Raw genomic sequence first — 20,149 nt, 5'->3', positions numbered from 1 at the left:
CAACCTTAGTTAAAATCCTGTATAGAAAAGAAACAAAGGGCTGGTGAGACAGCTTAGCCACCAAGCATAACCACCTGAGTTTGATGCCCAGAACCCAAACTGTAGAAGACAATGTCCTTAAATGCACACCTGTACCATGTCATGTACACACTTGCCCTTTCTCACACACCAACACACACATTTTAGCCTAAAAGAATATAAGATTAATTAAAAATCTGAAAGCTAGACTCAACGGCACAAGACTTCAATTTTATAACTTGGGAGGCTAAGGCAGGAAGGCAGTGATTTTGAGGTCAGCTTATGCTACAAAGCAAGTGTTAAGCCAGCCAAGGAACACAGTGTAACTATCTGTAAAACAAACCAAGAATATAGTTGTGATGGCACACTCCTGTAACTCCAGTGCAAAGGAGGCAACTGCAGGAGGTAACTCAAGTGCAAGGCCGGCCAGGGCAACACAGGAAGACACTGCCTGAGCAAAAATAAAACAGAAACCCAGGGAGTCGAAGAGATGGCTCCACAGGTAACTGCATTTACTGCCAAACCTGAGGACATGAGTTGGTCCCTAGATAGTAGGTCCCACATGGTAAGAGGAAAAAAACCACCTTCCATGAGCTGCACTTTGACCTCCACATGCTTATCACATATACACCAGAGAACACTCATGAGCACACTTGTACACACACCCAGACAATCACATGAGAATAAATTAAGAATATGAGTACTGGAGAGATGACTCAGCGGTTAAGAGCACTGACTGTTCTTCCAGAGGTCCTGAGTTCAAAACCCAGCTACCACAAGGTGGCTCACAACCATCTGTAATGAGATCTGATGCCCTCTTCTGGTGTGTCTGAAGACAGCTACAGTGTACTCATACATAATAAATAAATAAATAAATAAATAAATAAATAAATAAATAAATAAATAAATAAATAAATAAATAAATAAAGCAAGTAACCTGCCTGCTTGCCTGCCTGTCTTTGATGGGTTCTGGACACAGGTGAGAAAGAGATCATCTGGAAAAGCTAACCATGCCATCTCCATGAAGTCACTTTTGCTAAAACACTAACAGAAAAGTGCCCAAGGTCAGAGGTCACAACCCTACTGACCTACCTCTCCTTACACTATTTCTATGACAGACACAGTGAGTACAGAGATATTTGATGACTTTTAATATACATAAAACTGTCCTCATTCATAGGTATCAAACATTTGTGGGCACAGCTTAATGTCTTATATCTTTAATCCCAGCACTGGGGAGGCAGAAGCAGGCAGATCTCTGTGTGTTCAAGTCCAGCCTGATCTATATGGTCAATTCTAGGATGGCCAGTGCTATGTAGAAAGACCCTCTTCTCATAAATAAAAACAAAGCAAAAAACAAAACAAAACAGAAAAATAACATCAACACCCAGATCAATTACTGGTATTACTTGCTTAGCATACTGAATTTGATCCACCACAATGAAGGAAAAGGAGGGAGGGGCATAATTCCAAATTTTCAGATTATAGGTCCAATTTAAAATGATTTTTCTTCTTTTATGTATACATACAAATCCAAAAACCTAAAAAAGACAAAACTAAGGAGCTAGAGAGGTAGTTCAGCAATGAAGAGCCCTTACTACTCTTGCAGAGGACCAAGTACAGTTCTAAGCACCATCACTGAGCAGCTCACAACCTATTACAATTCCAGGGGATCCAAAACTCTCTTCTGGATCCTCAGGAACTACATGCACAACTCATTCATAAATACACATGCATACACACAATTTAAAAAAAAGTTAAAGGCAAATGTTACAAAGTGGACAGGTAAGATGTCTTCTGACGACCAAATGCATAAAGCTGTACTCTGACCTTAACATACACAGTCTCACTGACACACACACATCATGCAAATACAGCAAATAAAAATGTGAAAAAACATTTGTGTGCTACAAAATGTGGCAATCTGAATGAGGATAGGCTATATAAGTTTGAAAGTTTGAATCTTTGGTTCCCAATGGTAGAACTGTTTGGGAAGGATAAAGAGGTGTGGCCTTGCTGAAGGAGGTATGTCACTGAGGCATAGTATTCAAGTTTCAAAGCCCTTACCCACGCAACCCCCCACTTCTTCCTGCAAATCAAGATATAAGGCTCTCAGCTACTTCTGAGTACTACACCCACCTGCTGGGTGCCACAGTCCCTCCACCATAATGATCCTGAACTAGGTCGCTGAAACTGTAAGCAAGCCCCCAATTAAATGACTCTTTTTATAAGCTGCCTTGGTCATAGTGTCTCTTCACAGGAATAGAACAGTAATACAAAAAGCATGCTCTTGTTAGAAGTAGTTATTTAGGGCAAGATAACTACTTGACTTCTCCTTAATAACCTGCAAAGATGTCTATTACAGATGTAAACCAACACTTCTATGTCTTCCCATTATGAAAGTTACATGCTCATGATGACCATGGTAGAGATAGACACGCACAGCCTCTGAGTGGCCCATGAGAACTTTAGCTAGAAATCAGAGGCTACTCCACCTGAAAAGAGTCCAGAGTTGTCAATCGGTCCAGGAAACAGATTGTGCTCCCCCACATTGTACATATCCCAGCTATCGAAGCCCACATACTTCTTCCACTGCTTGAACCACCGGCTGTCAATAAGATACCTAGGGAGAAATGACAGTTTCATGTAAAATATAGCTAAATAAATACATTCTTCAAAAGCCAAAGCTTTACATTTTGCAGCTCTCCTTTAATTTTTTTCTCTAGACACCTACCTTAAGTTTCTTATGGTCATCTCACCAAGGTAATATGCAATTCTCACTAAAATCACATCTTTGGGGAAGTGGGGCTTTTCAAGACAGGGTTTCTCTGTCTAGCCCTGGCTGTCCCAGAACTTGCTCTGTAGACCAGACTAACCTCAAACTCAGAGATCTGCTTGTCTCTGCCTCCCAAGTGCTAGGCTTAAAGGCATGCATGCATTACCACCACCTTCCCGCTAAAATCACACTCTTAACATTAAGAACAAAAGTCAGCCCCACATGGCACAGAGGGCCTAATCTAGGCCAGTTACTAAGAGAAATGACTAGTAAGAGAATAAGTAAAGGAAGCTTGTGGTGGCCCATATCTGTGACTCCAGCATCTGGGAGGTCCAGGCAAAGAGGTCATTCTCCACTGCACGGAAGTTTGAGTCAGCTTGGGCTACAAGAGATCCTATCTGCAACAGGCAAAAAACAAAGCTACAAATGCTGGCACACGCCTTTAGACCCCAGCACTCAGGAGGCATAGACACTTGGAGCTCCAGTCCAGCCTGGTCTACATAGGGAATTCCAGACCAGCCAAGGTTACCTAATAAGACCCTGTCTGAAAAAAATAAACAAGGTACTAGAAAGACAATTCAGAAGTTAAAAGAGTTTGGAGCTCTTCCAAAGAACTCACATTTAGTTCCCAGCACCCATGCACGGTATGCACAACTCCATATTCTGCACAGGTACCTGTATGTCAGACATACACTCAGACACACGCACATTCGCACACACAAAGCCAGCTATGCCATCACGTATCTGTAATCCAAGCACACAGGAGGCAGACTCAGAAGAATCTACAAGTTTGAGGCCAGCCTGGCATACATTTCAAGTTCCAATCCAGGAGGGGCCACACAGGTATACCTTGTCTCAGAAACAAAAACATAAAACGATTTCTGAAAGAATTTTAAAACTTAATTAATTTTTGAGATGGGAGGGGTCTTAGTATGTAGCCCAGGATAGCCTTGAACTCACAGAGATCTACCTGCGTATACCTTCCAGATGCTGGGATTAAAGTTGTATGACACTATGCCTAGTTAGGATTTTATTTATTTTGGCTTTTTAAGACATGGTTTCTCTGACTGTCCTGGACTAGCTCTGTAGACCAGGCTGACCTCAAATTCAGAAATCTACCTGCCTCTGCCTCCCAAGCAACTAAAGATGAGCGCCACCACTCGTGAGCTAGGATTTAATTTTTAATTATGCTTTAGTTATGAGCTTGAGTATGGGCATGAACACACGTGTTCATGGAGGTCAGAGGAGTGGGTATCCCTGAAGCCTGAGTTATAAACAGCTAAGTCATGCCCAACGTGACTGCTGGGCCTCAAACTCACATCTGCAAGACCAATAGAAGTTCTTAACTGCTGAGCAGTCTCACCAGCCCATGAGCACTCATTTAAAATGGACTCTTCTGAGAAGTAAAATTATGTTTACTGAGTTACTAACTGCATTCCCACCATCAGTTTTATTTTATTTTATTTTGAGACAAGGCTTTCACTGTCACCCAGGCCGGCCCTGAACCTTAGCAGCAACACCTCTCTCCAGGACTAAAACTACAGGCACGCGTCCACACCAAGCTGAAAGTTCTTTATGTGCTATCCCTCTGTGGAGTAATTTCTAAAATATCTCTATTTGTCTGGCCTTTCACTGGCTCAATTTAAACACCACAAAACTATAGCTGAACCTCACCCCCCAAACACATAAGTTCTAATCTCTTTCTTAGTCCTTATATGGGTCATAATCAATGGGAAACCTACCCTAGTATTTGACTCCTACACAACAGCACCACCCAGGCATTTCTCCACTACTGGGGAGTACTATCCCTTCTAGTTAACAATCTATTAAACCGCCTCATATTTGAATCTGCTCTAATAAACCTAGAACTTTTTTTTTTTTTTTTGGAGGAGTCATGCTCACTGTATAAGAGACCAGGCCTGAAACGGCAGCAATCCTCCAGTCTCTGCTCCTGCAAAACAGTAAAGCATATGCCACAATGCCTGGCAAAATCTTGCAACGAGATCCTCTATTTCGCTCCAGGATTCAAACTCCCCTCCCCTCCCACTCTTAGATCTAACTACTGCTACAATTGTTCCTGAACATCTGACAATCTGGGTTCTTAGACACTTAAGTCAGTTTCTGGCCTTGAATCCTGCTCTGCAGTTTACAAGTTACAAAGTATCTACTTCTGATAGTCTCGCAACTCTCTGAGCGTCATAAGCCACAAATTGCTACCCAGATTTTAATTGTTAAGGAACCCAGGTCTGTAAAATGGGACGCTTTCCCCCACCAAGGTCACCATCCAACGCTCATGTCTTCGGTGGTTAAGTGCTTTCCCACCTTCCCGCTCCAGCCAACCGGAGCACTCCCCCTTTTCTATATTCTACACCCCTTGTCCCCGCTTGCCCCAGACTCCTGTGAATCTAAACAGACCAAGACAAACCCCAGACCTGTCAGCGCTGTCCCCCCGCTAATCCCGGGGTTTCTTTCATCAGCAGCCGCTGTCAAGTCACTCTTTCAGAGACTCCAGGCACCGCCCCCGGCCCGCCTCTACCTAAAACTGAGAAAGGGGGTCCGGCCTGAGGGCCAGCGGGCCGGCCAGACGCTCTGCGCGGTGGGAGGGCAGGGCGGACGCTCACCACTGCGCCCCACGTTGGAGCGTGGTCCCCATCAAGGCTCCGAGCTCCGTCTTCTGGGTCTCCACATCCGGTCGCTCACGGCTGCCCCGGCCTTCCGCCATCTCGTCCGCCGCCCCGGCCCAGCCGGCCCGGACATCCGCCTAGCGCACGGCGTGCTGTGGGCCGCGCCCACGCACGCACGTAACTACGCACGTGCGCGCGCCCGGCTCCGCCGTCGGCTTCCGCCTCCTCTCCCACCCCTTCGCGCTGTCCCCTGGAGCAGAAGTGGACGGAAGAGGGCTGGCCGCTCAGAGGCGGAGGCCACATCTACTCGCGTCTCACCGGCTCCTGCGATCTCGAGAGGTCTGACGTCTGGCGGGCCCTCGACCCGTCAGGCACTCGCTCCATCCTGGCCTGCTGGGTTATCCTGATGCTAACTAAATCCACGCAGGAGAAGCCTGCTGCTTGCTTTGTTTCCACTCGGCTCCATTCTGCTTTCAGCAAGCCTGCCTAAATGTGAGATTGGATTTACCCTCTCGGCAGCCCCTGTAGCCAGGTGCACGCAAACACATTGGGATCTGCACTGTCCGATGTGGTCTAGCCATTCACAATTGTCAGAAAGGGCCAGCGAGATGCCTCCGTGGGTCACAACTAGGTTTGATCCCCAGAACCCACGTAAAGGTGCAAGAAGAAAATTAACTCCTTAAAGTTGTCCTTTGTTCCCGACACAGGCATTGTGGCACGCGTTCGCTAAACAGAGTGAAATTTGTTGTTTGAGACAGTTTGTTCTAGCTGGTTGTCTTGGAGCTGCTTATGTAAACTAGGCTGGTCTCGAACTTAGACTCATCTGCCCTTTTCTCCAGAGTGCTGGAATTAAAGGCATACATCAACACACCTGCAAATAAATAAATAAATAAAAATAGTCATAAGTAGACTCAAAAACCAAACTTGTCTTAAACAACTGAATCCATTCAGCCTTCCAGGTCAAGGGTAGAGTAGCAAGTACTGAAGCCAACTGCAGCCGAGATAGGAATGAGGTCCAGGCATTTTAATTTTTTCCCGTGATTTTTTAATTTTTTAATTAGTGATTGTCTGTTCTACCGGGCGGTGATGGCCCACACTTTTAATCCAGTACCTAGGATGCAGAGGTAGGCAGATATCTGAATTCGAGGCCAGCCTGATCTACAGAAAAATTTCTAGGGCAACCAAAGCTATACGAAGAAACCCCATCTTGAAAAGAAGAAGAAGAAGAAAAAAGATTACGCCTATTAAAAACCTTACTCTCAAACAGGTTTAAAAGCACAGTTCTTCTGAAGGAAGAATCCATCTATGGAGATGCCCAGGCAACTGTGAGACTTTGCTTTTCAGACAAATCCTGTTCTTAACAGCAAGGCAAGTAAGACAGTTTCCTGGGGGGTAGGCAAGCATGTGCAAACCCTTGGTTTCTAGCTGTCCTTCAGAAAACTAAAACAAAACAACAAAACCCCAATTCCCTCACCTTCCTACAATGCATTATAGTACAGATTTTTTTTTAAAGATAGATGTATTTTATGTGTTTGTGTGTGCGTGCCCTGTATAAATGTCTGTGCACCATGTATGCAGGTGCCCCAAGGTCAGAGGGCAGTGGTTCTCAACCTTCCTTCTGCTGTGACCACTTAATACATTTCCTCATGTTGTAGTGAACCCCACCATAAAATTATTTTGTTGCTACTTCAATACTGTCATTTTGCTACTGTTACACATTGTAAAGTAAATACCTGATATACAGGGTATTTGCTATATGACTCCTGTGGCCCACAGGTTGAGAACGTCTTCCCTAGAACTAGAATTACAGGCGATTTTGAGTTGCCTGAGAGGGGGGTTGGGAGCCATCCTTGAGTTCTCTGCAAGAACAGTATACTGTTAATCAGAAGCCATCTCTTCAGCCCCTCTTTGTGAATCTTTAGTACAGTGTACTTATATATAATAAATAAATCTTTTTTTTTTTAAAGACCTTGAAAAAGAAAAAGAAAAAAAGATGGTAGCTCATCTGCTGCCAAGCTTGGTGACCTGATCCATTGAGCCACCCTGGGGATTCATTAGGTGGAAGGAGAGGACTGACTCCAAGGAGAGTTGCCCTCTGACCTACACACACACACACACACACACTCTCGCGCTGAATACATTTAAATGCAGTGAAATAGTTCAGCAAGGTGCCTGCTACAAATCCAATGACCTGAGCCTGACCCCTGAAGCCCACAAGGTGGAGAGAACTGCCTGTTGCCTGCTCACCTTCACAGTCTCATAGATGAACAAAATGTAACAACAAATGAAAGAAAAGACAGTGTAGCTGGTAATGTGACTATTGATGAAGTGGAGGCAGGAGGGTCAGGAGTTAAAGGTACTCGGTGATCCATTCTCAACAAAAGAAAAGTATACAAATAAATAAATGGAAACCTGTTTCTGGGGGGGATAACCCTGATAGTTTCTTGTATAAAAGTTCTCTGAGGGAGAGGAGCTGGCTAGGTGGCTCAGCAGTTAAGAGTACTTGTTTCTGAGAATGGCCTTGGTTTGATTCCCACCACCACTCCTATAAAGGCTAACAGTTGTGCATAACTACACTTCCAAGGGATCCAGAACTGTCTTCCATAGGCACCAGGCATGCTCCCACATAAGAAAAAGAAAAACAAAATAAATCTCTCCCATACACATAAAAAAAAATGTTTCATGTTTTCAAGACAATGTTTGTGTAGCCCTGACTGTCCTGGTATTCCTTCTGTAGACCATGCTGGCCTCGAACTCAGAGAGCTGCCTACCCCTGCCTCCTGAATCCTGGGACTAAAAGTGTACACAACCGCAACAGACAATAGGTCCTACTTCAAAATAAAAATACAGTGCTTTGAGAATGTTAGAACCGGGCTTGTGATACCTCATACTCCCTCATACTCAGAAAGCTAAAAGGATCAAAAGTTCAAGGCCAGACTGAGCCAGAGTCCACTCAAGGCCCGCCTAAGCAATTAATAAGATCCTATCTTAAAAATTGCTGAAGATATATTTCACTGGTACAACACCAATCATGCTGAAAACCCTAGATTCATTCCCTAGCCAGTCTCTCTCCCCCTATCCTCCCCTGCACACACACAGAGGAGTAAAATGAATGAGTGTGGTAATATGGTAATAAATGCCCACAATGCCAATTACTTGGAAAGCTAGGCAGAGTAATTGTCAATTCAAATTCATCCTGAGCTACATTAAGGCTAGCCTGTGCTACAGAATGTGACCCTTTTTTTAAAGGAACAAAATTAAAAAGAGTAAAAAAAGAGCCTGGAGTTTAGCTCCATGGTAGAGCAGTACTTGCCTAGTATGCCTAAAGTCCTGGGCTCCTTATTTGCTACCACAGAATGACTTTAAAAATTTATGAATTACAAAACATTACCATTAATCTTATTTTTTAACAAAAGAAGAAAGCCGTTGTTGACTTAGCTCAGAACCTACATCAGAGAGTGTCAGCTTCCTCTTCTTTTTTTAAGTGGTTTCATCTACACCATTTATGGTAGTTTTAAAGAAGTAGGGCATGTTCTCAGAACCAACAGAAAACAGGGAAGCTAATTTTTACCAAAGTGATAAATTATTGTTTGGGGAATTTCATTAGAAGAGAGTGAAGCAATTTGATCAAAGGTTAATTGTACCAGAGTATCTGACCTCATTTTAACAAGTAAACAAAAACAACACTTTTTGCTAGAATTGTTAAAATGGAAGTTTTTGAACCTAGTTAAGTAACCACAGGGCAGATTGGCTTCTCAGAAAGTCTATGACCTAATGCAGGTTCCCAAAGCAAACAGTATCCTATATTGACCAGAGCTCAGGCCCTCAAAAAGCTCAATAGGGGATTCTAGTCTCTCTTGTTTGAACTGCTCAGTCAGGATGTTTGGTGGCCACAGGGCAGAGGACATGTTGACTGTTTCTGTCTCTGTGTGTGTTGGTTGAGGTGGTATTTGAAGTTTTGGGAAAATATTAAACTGGAAATGGGCATTATTCTGAATGTTTCTGAAGACAGGATTGGAAAAGTTTCCTTTGAGGGAGGCTGCTGCCTGGAGTCCCAGGAGGAATGCTCCCCACCCAGGTCTGCCTTGTTAGGAGCTTAGAACTTCCTAGTCCTGGCAGCCCAAGGCCTAAGAGGGAAAAACAGTGGGTGAGAGGATGAGTCACCACACAGCCTGAGGGAAGAGGCTGAGGTCTGCGAGGTCCTGGGTTCCCACCCCCAACTGGAGACTGGTTCAGCACACTGATCTTGTCTAAGAGAGCTGGAGTGGAAAGCCTCTCCTTCGATCTGGACAGGAGGCCACTGAGTGCAGACTCTCCACTTAAGTAGCTTTGGAAGGCTGTAGAACAGAAGTTAAAAACATACTAAGCATACTGGAAACATTAGAACATGTCTTTTTAAAAAATTGCTTTGAAAGTTTCTCTTAATCTCAGCACTCAGGAGGCAGAGGTGGAGGAACGCAGACCTGTGAAATTCATGGCCAGACTGATCTATACAATGAATTCTAGGCCAGCCAGGGCTACATAACAAGACTGTCTCCAGGAAAAGAAAATGTGTATTTTTGTGTATATTTGGTGGCCTGTAATTCCAGCACTTAGGAAACGGGCAGGCAGGCGGATTAGGAGTCTGAGAACAGACCTAGTCTCCAGAAGAAACAGAAGCTATACCAGTGAACATAGTGGCTCTCACCTGTAATCCCAGCAATTGGAGGGAGGAGGAGGTTATTACAGGCTAGCTGGGCATGGTGGCAGTCAGGAGACAGAGCCAAAATGGCTGGAAGCTGGGGGTCACCTTGGGCTACAGTCTTAAACAAAAAGGGCTGTGGATATGGTTTGGTGGTAAAAACGTGACGTGGTATCTGTGGATTGAATCAGTAAATTTCCTCCTGCATGCCCACATATACTCTTGTTTAAAACCAGGGGGTGTGTTTCTGAGTTGGTTCAGGTGTAAGAGGCCCTTAAAGTCACCAACTAGGCACACATATGCCAGGATGGTAATAACTCTGGTCCCCACTCTAGCTCACTTCATACTACACACAAGTCTCTGGGTTCATGCTCCTAGGAAAAAACCTGAACCTAGTTACTGCAAAGTCTCCAGGAGGCTGTAATAACAAGCCACCTCCAGGTGTGTCTTGAGATATTTAAGGGGTGGGGCCCAAGCAGCAGCAGCTGGTTTTTAAGATATGTCCTGTTATAAGCCCAAATGTGCAATTGCACTCCAGTTAAAAGTGTAAACTCTGAAAGCCTTGCCAATTGTTTTTCTCTGCCTCAAATAGGCCCATGCTGATCTCAAACCCTTGCCCACTTCCACACACTGTTGACCTGTCTACCACCTTTTCACTCGGAGTCTACCAACACCCAGCATAACTTGAGGCACGGGATAACAGTGTGGATTTATGCAGCGAAGCAAAGAGAAGCTGGTAATATTGTGTAAGGCTGCTATAACTGCAAAACAGGCTTCTGTTGGGCAAAGATCCAGATTCTAGAGTCCTATGTGAACAGGGGCACACAATCACTTCCTCATCCAGCAAAACCTCAGAAAGTTCATGCTTGGGTCAGGGTGGCCTTAACCATTAGGCAGTCAGCCCCTGTCTACTGTTTTACTCGTTTTGGAGTGTTCCGGGGTAAGGGCTCTGCTGTGACAGGGACTCAGGACTACTCTTAAGCATGTCCTGGGACAGGGACAAAGAAAAAGATAAGGTGTGATTAAAAGGGAAGTTTAGACTGGAAGACGAAGTTCCTTATCCCTGACAATGAGGTTATCCAAAAGGTGACATTGAGATGGGACACACAAACAGTTCTTTGACATTCTGCACTTTATTCTTAGAGGTGAAACCACCTTCTTTAGGCGGAAAGGCATTGGGAATGGACGAGACCAGCGTCCATCTGAGGGGATTTTCCTGGAAATCAGGTGTTTCTCCATAGAAATTTAGAGGAAACACTATCATGGAAGAATCGCCCCCCAGAGTGCAGCCAGTATTCACCAAACCCAGATACCAGGAACACCTTAGGGGTTGCTAGGCTGCTGGGACAGCAGGGCTTCTATATCAGGTTCGATGTCGATGGTGCGAAAGCGGCGGCTGTATCTGCGCACCGGAACGCCGTCGGGGCCTACCAGGAACTTCTCAAAGTTCCAGGCAATGTCGTTGCGGCACACCGGAGACCAAATGATGTACTTAGGGTCGGTCATGAGCGCAGTGGGTTCGTCACTGGGTGCTGGCAAGGCATTCCGCAAGAAGGTAAAGAGCGGGTGAGCCTTCTCACCATTCACTTCGCACTTCTCAAACAATGTAAAGTTGGGCTCGAACCCACCGCCTGGTCGGACATACTTGAGGGAATTCAGAATCTCTTCATTCTTTCCATTCTCCTAGAGAAGGTAAAGGCATTTATGGGCTAGAATTTCGTTAAGAATAGACTTTATAAGCGAACCAAAAATTTCCCGGTCACTCACCACGAAGATGCCCTCCTCGTATACCCGAGGATAGGCCTGAATTCTAACTGCAGTACCAGAGGAAAAGAAAGTATGTGGTGTCCCGCCCCTGGAAGCCTGGAGTCCAAGGCCACCCATCCCGCCCCCATACCTGATGTCCGAACTGGTTGCACGGGAAACCAAGCACCACCAGGCCACGAGGTCCCAGACGCTTCTGCAGATCGTTCATCTCGGTGTAGTCCCGAGTCGTGGTGCCTCAGAGGGACGCGACATTCTCAATGAGCAGCACCTTGCCCCGCAGGGAGCCCAGGCTTATGGGCTCCCCGCCCGCTAGCGGGCGTGCGGAGAAGGCATACACGGTGGACTGTGCCATCGCGGAGAGCCGAGCAGCACACATAAGGAAGGCGTCGGACTCAAAAGTAGAACCCGCTGTAGGGCAGACAGGAGCCCAGCACCTCCTTTTAACTGGTTGATCAGATCACGTGGTTTCCGCTTCTTTAGGGCCCCTGGGCCAGCTCTAAATCTCAGGGTCCCGCCTTATCCGGCCCCTACCCTCCCCCTCCTAGGGACTGGCAAACGGGTGCGGCCAGACAAAAGAGCCAGGAGGTGCCTAGGGCGGGTCTGGTCTAGCTCAGGCAATGTAGCACTGGTCTGGAAGCTGTTTGCTTAGGCTCTCGCCCAGGCTGGGATTCCCGCTCGGGCTTACTCAACGTCTAGAGTCCAGCCTAGGAAGCTGGCCGCTGGCAATAACGACTAAAGCAGCTCACGCACAGCTAGCTCCCTTATATTGTGCAACGTTACCCACACACGTTTCTAGTCAAAAGGTTATAGGGTTTTAAAAACAGAAGTTTAATTACATTTATTGTTTAGTTAAGTTGTAGGAGCATGTCAGAGTCGGTTCTCTCCTAATTCTGGGTGATAATTTGGGAACTGAACTCAGGCATGGCTGTCTCAGCACCACATAGGGTAGGTAGTGCTCGGTTTCTGCGAGGCAAGGTCTCTACAGGACTTGCCCCTTCCAAGTGCAGTGTTTGCTTGAGGGAGGGGTCTGTCTCAAACAGGGTTTCTGAATGTAGCCCTGGCTGTACTAAGACTTGTTCTGTAGACCAGGCTGGTCTAGAACTCAGAGATCTGCCAGTCTCTCTGCCTTTATACCGAATGCTGAAGCATGCACCACCCATGCCTGTTGTTTGTAACAGCACTTGAAATAGCGCGGTCAGGAGCGATTTCTCTCGGCTGTTTTTATAAGGGTGGACAACAGTGGAGTCGCAGTACCAGACTCCAAGCTAGCCCTTTTCAGAACTCCGAACCAGAGCACTCTTAACATCAATGCTTCCTTCCAGTGGTTCTATTTTTCTGTCCCCAGGGCAGCTTGGTCTTAGTCCAAAAAAATCCAACCCTTTATGTCCCCTTCATCTCACTACAGGACATTCCACTCCAGTTTTTAGATTTGAATGTGTCACGGGATAATCACTTTCATGTTCTTGGGAGGAGTCGGGTTAGTCCAGATGAGTGTGGGAGTGGGAGGTACCATTCAAGAAGGAACCTCTCCAGGGAGAGATTAGTCAGGGAGGCTGAGTCTCCCAGCCTCTGCTGAAAACAAACCACACACCAGGATACAGGAAGTTTAGAAAACTGCCTTTATTCTATTAGTTGGAAAAATTAACTGGTACAGAAAAAAGTTTAGTCAGCTGGAGAGAAGAGACCCCCCCACCCACCCACCCACCGCCACCCAATAAGAACTGGTGACTCCTCTGGGAGGCGACTTGGATACAGTGTGGAGAAAGGAGCACTGTGACTTAGAGCCAGACCCTGCAGTTCAGGCGAGAAAGGCTATGCCACCTCCAAAGTATAACTGCCTCAGGCGTGAAACCAAATTCCTATTTACTTAGTCCAGTCTGGAGAGGGTACTGGAAGATATATAGGGCTGAATAGGGGAGATATGGCCATATTTTATCAGAGAAAGTGACAAAATGGGAATTTTAAAAAGGAATTTTCCATCTGACTTTATTTCCAAATACACTTTCTTAAAAAAAAAAAAAAAAAAGCAATACACTTTCTGTGGGAATGACAAATAGTATTAGGAAATCCAATTATACAAAAAATACTACATCTAGTCTGGGGTAGATATATTTATTTTTTGGTAACATACATTAAGTGGCACTAATTACACAGTAACTATAAGGTAACTAACATGAGACCACAGAACTGTAACTCTGCCACAGCTGCGTGGACATGGGCCTTTCTGGCTGAGCAAGTTTTCAAAAAACCGATGTCCACCCCAGAGCTCTGCCAATGGAATCTGCTATCAAGTAAAGCTCTGAAGGAGTGACTCACCAGAGTTCCTTGCAGCTGACAGAAAATAGGCAGGACATGTTAGTTATAAAGTAGTTACAGCCTAATTCACAAAAGTTACCAACTGTTTCTCTTTCTAGAAAGAAGCAAGAAGTTAAGAAATCCTTTGAATTAGCGCCTGGTGTAAGGTGGAGTGCAGAGAGGGCTGTTAGAGCAGTGTCAGAAGGACCCTGGCTGGTCAGACAGGTTGGACATTATTAATAATCATGGTTGGCTTCTAAATACTGGTAGCAAGATGACCTCTGATTTGTAATCTTAGGTAAATTATAGATAAATGAAAAGGCCAGTAATCATACACTAAGATTAATAAACAGCACTTCAAATTAACCGCATGAGGCTGCGCTTCACAAGGCTTCACAAGATGAGGCACCCAGACTTTTTCTTCCCGCGTCTAGCTTGCAGAGCAGCTCTCGTGGCCATCTCAAAAACCTCTCTCACTCCATCTTTGGTCTTTGCTGAACACTCCATGTACCCAAAGGCGCCGATCCTGTTTGCCATATCTCTGCCTTCTTCAGGTTTTACCGGCTCCTAGTTTAAAAAAAGAAAAAGAAAAGTCTTGTCTTTTTTGTTTGTTTATTTTTCTAAGCAAGAATTTCTCTGTGTAGCCTTCACAATCTTGCTGGCCTGAAATTCAAGAGTGTGGGGATTAAAGGCATGTGCTACCTACCAGTGTGCTTGACTGAGTCTTATACAGATATAGAAGCTTTTCTGTCCACCAACTGTTTTGACTGAAATAAAACCTAAGTCTGAGGAAAACCACCTGGTGATTCTCCTGCCTGAAGCTCCTAAACAGCTGAGACTACAGCTGTGCCAGTCTTTGTTTAAAAGACTTATACCAACTCATATTTAGCCCATAACTGAGAATTATGAAATTCTCAAACTCATGTGAATACTCCGTCCAAGAATAACTTACTAAGTGCAGTGCAAGGAAGCAACAAATTAGGTACTAACAAGAGTTCTGTATATCTAACTTTACAGGAGACTAATCTGTGATGGCAATAGTGCCTGTCCTTGACACCGAATAGGAGAAACCCAAGTTTCTTTGTGTTAAGGACTTCAATTCTTTCTCTACAGAAGCCCCAACACTAAAGCACCTGGTATTTCAGGACAGCCAAGGCTGTCTAAAACTGTGTGTACATATGCAAAACAGAACTCTAGCTCTTGCTGCTACCTCATCATACCTGCTTCATTTTGGCTAACTCCCGCCTTGTGTGCTCATCATTCCGAAGATCCTTCTTGTTCCCAACTAGGATGATGGGCACATTTGGACAGAAATGCTTGACTTCTGGAGTCCATTTTTCTGGGATGTTTTCTGAAAGAAAAAAATGCACAGAATTTGAGGATACATTCTAATCCCACTTTGAAGAACTCTAAGAACCTTAGTTAAATTTCAGGGCATTTCCTTTTCCACTGTTATTTCAAAAGCATATTGGGGACAGGCAGACAGATAAAGGTGCTTGAGTTTGAGCCTGAGGACCTGGGTTTGAGCACTGGGACCTATGTGGTAAAGGAGAACTGTCTCTACTGGTCTCTTCTGACCTGCATACACACATACCCTGTGAAAAAAAATAAATATATATATTTGGGGCCCGATAAAATGGGGGGGGGGTTGGTTTTGGCATCATTTTAAAAAAAGCACAATCAGCTGGGTGGTAGAGCACACCTCTAGTCCCAGCACTTGGCAGAAGCAGGCAGATCTCTGGGTTTGAGGCCAGCCTGGATAACAGAGCAAGTTGTAAGATAGCCAGGGTTACATAGAGAAACCCTGTCTTCAAAAAACAAACAAAACAAGAAAAAAGAAAAGAGCAAAATCTAATTTTCACTCTATAAGCACTGAAGGACGCCAGCTTCTCTCAGTCCCATCAAAAGTGTTGTTGAGCTTCTCAAGGGTGGCAACTCAAGTAAGAGCTCTGGACCTTCCTCCACAGAAAGATACCATAAGTCATGCCTGTCATTCATTGGTGGTAGAAAGGTCATAGCTGCCCCCAAGGTCATATTCTCTGTATCTTGCTTTTGGTTCCACAGCATATTCTCTTGCCCAAAGCTTCCAAAACCTCTTGATTTGTGTAAAAGAGAGACATTCTCAAAGTCTAGGCTTGTCTCAAACTGTAGATCCTCCTGACTCTTGAGACTTACTTCAGAAGCATGCCCACTACAGCTCACTGTTATGCTTTGGGGGTTCGAGTCTTGATCTCACTTCAGGATTGCCTTGAACTCAAGTGTCTACAAGTCCCAGTCCTGTGCTACTAACACCTGGCTCCATGTTACTCTTTTCAGTAGCTTAAAGGAATTTTGCAATAGGGCATTGTAATAAAGGCCAATAACTTGTTTGTAGCACCGGCTAGGCTTATACTTGTGGAGATCCTTCTGTCTCAGCCTCCTAAATGTTCAGATTACATGCATGAGCCTAAGCAGCATACATGCTGCTTTTGTTTTGCTTTTGGAAGCAGGGTCTTACTACGTGGCTCTAGCTGGCCTGGAACTCAACTATGTAGATCAAGTTGGCCTCAAACTCAACAGAGATCCACCTGTTTCTGCCTCCCATGAACAGGGACTAAAAGAGTGAGCCATTATTCCCAGTTCATTTTTGTTTTTGAGAGTCTTATTCAAGATCTGCCTGTCCCCATCTGCCCAGCTGAGATTACAGGTACATGCTGCCAGCTGTCTTACTCAGTTTTTAACATGGGAGGCGGGGACACAAACTCAGGTCCTCATGTTTGTATACCAAGTAGTTTACTGACTGAACTCTCTCTCTTTCTATGGATGCTTAAAATGAATAGATATGCTCAGCAAAACACTTGCTTGGCATTTATAAGGTCCCAAGTTCAATTCTTAGCACCATTAAATAACAGTTTTCTAACCCTAGGCATTCTCAACAATGTATATTCCAAACCAACTATTAGTGAGACAGCAGAGGGTCCACAAAGCCATCTTAATTGCCACAGGTCAGCCAGCAATGGGACTGAAATGTGTACAAAGAGCCCAATATTTCAGACAGAAATGTAGGTCCCTGGTAGAGCATGGCCTAGAGCTTGTGAAGATAATTACAAGGGCCTGTAAGAATAAAAACCAACAGATGGATCCCAGACTGACCTCAGACCATGAACAAGGGTATCCTGAACTACTTGGTCATTCTGCTTCCACCTCCAACTTAGGACCTTAATGTAAGCAATGCAAGAACTCTGCCACCTTAGATCCATGGGTTGCTTTTTAAATTAGCTTTAATTTTTAAACTATCATGGTATAATCATCTGGATGTAATAGGGGCTATTTTTCAACAATTTCTTATATAAAGTAAAATTTTAGGTTTTAACAGGCTCTTGGCTATTCACAAGGTTATTAGTGAAGTGAATAAATCTTTTATATCTTTTCTTCTGTATTCCTCCATTCAATCTTGGCTACCACAATAAGACAGACAGAAAGCGCAAGGAAACTTTTCTTATGTGAGGCCCAATAGGTTATGCAATACACAAACTCAAGGCCAGGGTATTAAACACCCAAACAGATTGGAAAAAAACAAAAAACAAAAAACTGAAGTTCACCTTTGTGATGACATTAGCTTTTCTTTTGAGTTTTTTTGAGAAAGGATCTTACCATGTAGTTCTGGTTAACCCAAATATTACTGTATAGATGAGGCTGGCCTCAAACAATTCTTCTGCCTCTACCTCCCAAATGCTGAGATTATTGATATGCCCAGCCCCATACAGTTAACCTTGTTTTACATTTATCTGTGTAGCCTTGGCTATCCTGGAACTAGCTCTGTAGATCTGTAAAGGCTGGCTTCTCAGAGATCCTCTTGCCTCTGCCTCCCCAGTGCTAAAATCACTGCCCAGATCAAAGAACACTTTAAGCCCTAAGATTTAATTCTACCCGTGTAAAAACACTCTTTTAAAAAAAAAATTTATCAGGCTGGAGAGATGCCTCAGTGGTTAAGAGCACTGACTGCTCTTCCAGATGTTGAGTTCAATTCCCAGCAACCACATGGTGGCTCACAACCATCTGTAATGGGATCTGATGCCTTTCTCTGGTGTCTGAAGACAGCTTCAGTATATTCATATACTAAGTAAATCTTATTTACTGATTCATTTATTAGTGTGTACACATATGGGCACACATGTGCTACAGTATATCTGTGGAGGTCAGAGAACAACTTAGAAGACCTACTTTTCTCCTATCATGTAAGTCCTGGGGACCAAATTCACATCAGGCTTAATGAGAGCTCTGCTGAGCCTCTTTACTGGCCCCATCATGTGAGTATTTTAAAAAATTAACACTCACAACGCACACAAGTCATGAAAGACATAGAATGAAATGGAAGTGAAAAGCCCATTTTCTAAACTCAGGCGCCAGAACTCTGAGTACCATGATACCTATATCTACATATCTATATCTGTCTGTCTGTCTGTCTGTCTGTCTGTCTGTCTCTATCTATCTATCTATCTACCTATCTATCTATCTATCTATCTATCTATCTATCTATCTATCTATCTATCTATCTATCTTCAACACACACACAAAGACACACAGACACAAACAGCGCCTGTGGCAGCCTTTTCTGTTTTACACCTCTAGAACAAAAACACCAGGATTTCCCCCCATTTACGTTTTCATCTTGCTTCTTCGTGGTCCATGATGCAAGCTGAGGTTGTCAGTACAATGAAACCAAACTGATAGGAGCAGAGTGTTCCACCATATTTATAGGTCTTTGAGTTGCACATCAAATCTAGAGCTCTGTACTTATTCCACCTTCCTGCGAGGTTCACGTCGGTTTTCTCAGTTCTATGATTAATGATTTCAAATTCACCAATGTAACCATGCTTCATCATCACAGTTAGGAACCAAAGGATAACTTTAAAGTATGGCCTGATGAAGACCTAGAGTTTATCCTCTTCTCATCATTGTTGATGCCCTTGAGAGCAGCCGTAAAGACATTCAAGTACACCATGATGACAGTGCAGAAAGATGGTGTAAAGACTTTTCTTTTTCCCAAGAAAGGGTTTCTTTGTGAAGCCCTGGCTGTCTTGGAACTTGCTCTGTAGACCAGGTTGGCCTGAAACTCACCAGAGTTCTGCCTCCCAGTACTGGGATAATAGGTGTATACCACCAATGCCCAGCTTGATTCATTTTCTGAAAGAATGTTAGAAAATCTGTATTTGAACCACTTGATACCCAGAAAGGACCCAATATACTAGATGTTTTTCCTCTGAATAGTGACAAGCAACCAGCTTGTAAGGGTACTCACCTAAACTATCAGGGCTGTCAATGGAGAAACACATCAGTATAACATCAGTGTCTGGGTAGGAGAGAGGCCTCAGACGGTCATAATCTTCCTGTCCAGCTGTGTCCCATAAAGCCAACTCTACCTGTGACAGGAAAAACGTACAATGTTAATATTACCACCCATTTTCAAGAAAGGGTCACTCATTACATACATTCAAACTGCAGACTATCCAAAATAGTAGAGATAGCTATTCATTTTTATGAGAATCAAATCCAAATACAAGGTGTTTAAGGGCAACTCCAGCTCTCAGATAGAAGCAGTCTTTCCCAGAAAAGAGTATACCAACTAGTACCAACTCCCAACAATCACATCTGAAAATATGCATAAAAGCTTCAGAGACTGAGCAGGTTGAACTTATATATTTGGAAACACACACACCCACACCCACTCACTCTAACCCCACCCGAGGAAAAAAAGAGGTCATGAATTAGAAGAGGGCTATACTGGGAGGGTTTAGAGCAATGGTTTTCGACCTATAAGGTACAACCCTTTTAACAGTTTAAATGAGCTAGTTCCTTTCATAGAAATCATATATCAAATATCTTGCATATCAGATAGTTATATTGCAATTCTTTGTTAGTAGCAATGTTACAGGTAATTAGCAATGAAAATAGGTTGCAGTATTAGGGCAGATGAGAACCACTATCTTAGAGGGAGTTGGAAGGACA

The 20,149-nt window shown here is 44.1% G+C and overlaps 3 protein-coding genes across 4 annotated transcripts in view; all 3 read right to left on the bottom strand.

Annotated features, from left to right (window-relative positions):
- The window catches only part of USP4 (ubiquitin specific peptidase 4), a 41,457-nt gene extending 35,909 nt beyond the window's left edge, over positions 1–5,548 (bottom strand). For both annotated transcript variants that reach the window (XM_080934192.1, XM_080934193.1), the window contains exons 1-2: positions 5,416–5,548; positions 2,514–2,641 (exon numbers count right to left, since the gene is read on the bottom strand). In XM_080934192.1, the coding sequence (XP_080790318.1) occupies positions 2,514–2,641; positions 5,416–5,516 (229 nt within the window). In that variant the 5' untranslated portion in view covers positions 5,517–5,548. The remainder of the gene's footprint in view (positions 1–2,513; positions 2,642–5,415) is intronic.
- Positions 5,549–11,222: 5,674 nt separating this feature from the next.
- GPX1 (glutathione peroxidase 1) lies at positions 11,223–12,305 on the bottom strand. The gene is made up of 2 exons (XM_080934357.1): positions 11,997–12,305; positions 11,223–11,782 (listed from the first exon to the last, which is right to left on the bottom strand). The coding sequence occupies exons 1-2, from the start codon at positions 12,240–12,242 to the stop codon at positions 11,423–11,425; spliced, it is 606 nt and encodes a 201-aa protein (XP_080790483.1). The 5' UTR covers positions 12,243–12,305; the 3' UTR covers positions 11,223–11,422.
- A 1,273-nt stretch (positions 12,306–13,578) lies between these two features.
- RHOA (ras homolog family member A) overlaps positions 13,579–20,149 on the bottom strand; it is a 31,200-nt gene continuing 24,629 nt past the window's right edge. The window contains exons 4-6 of the mRNA XM_080934940.1: positions 19,443–19,563; positions 15,382–15,512; positions 13,579–14,728 (exon numbers count right to left, since the gene is read on the bottom strand). Of these exons, the coding sequence (XP_080791066.1) occupies positions 14,555–14,728; positions 15,382–15,512; positions 19,443–19,563 (426 nt within the window). The 3' untranslated portion in view covers positions 13,579–14,554. The remainder of the gene's footprint in view (positions 14,729–15,381; positions 15,513–19,442; positions 19,564–20,149) is intronic.

This window comes from Micromys minutus (assembly GCF_963924665.1).
Source record: "Micromys minutus genome assembly, chromosome: 21".
In the NCBI taxonomy this organism is placed as follows: Eukaryota; Metazoa; Chordata; class Mammalia; order Rodentia; family Muridae; genus Micromys; species Micromys minutus.
This window is presented reverse-complemented; position numbering and strand designations above follow the sequence as displayed.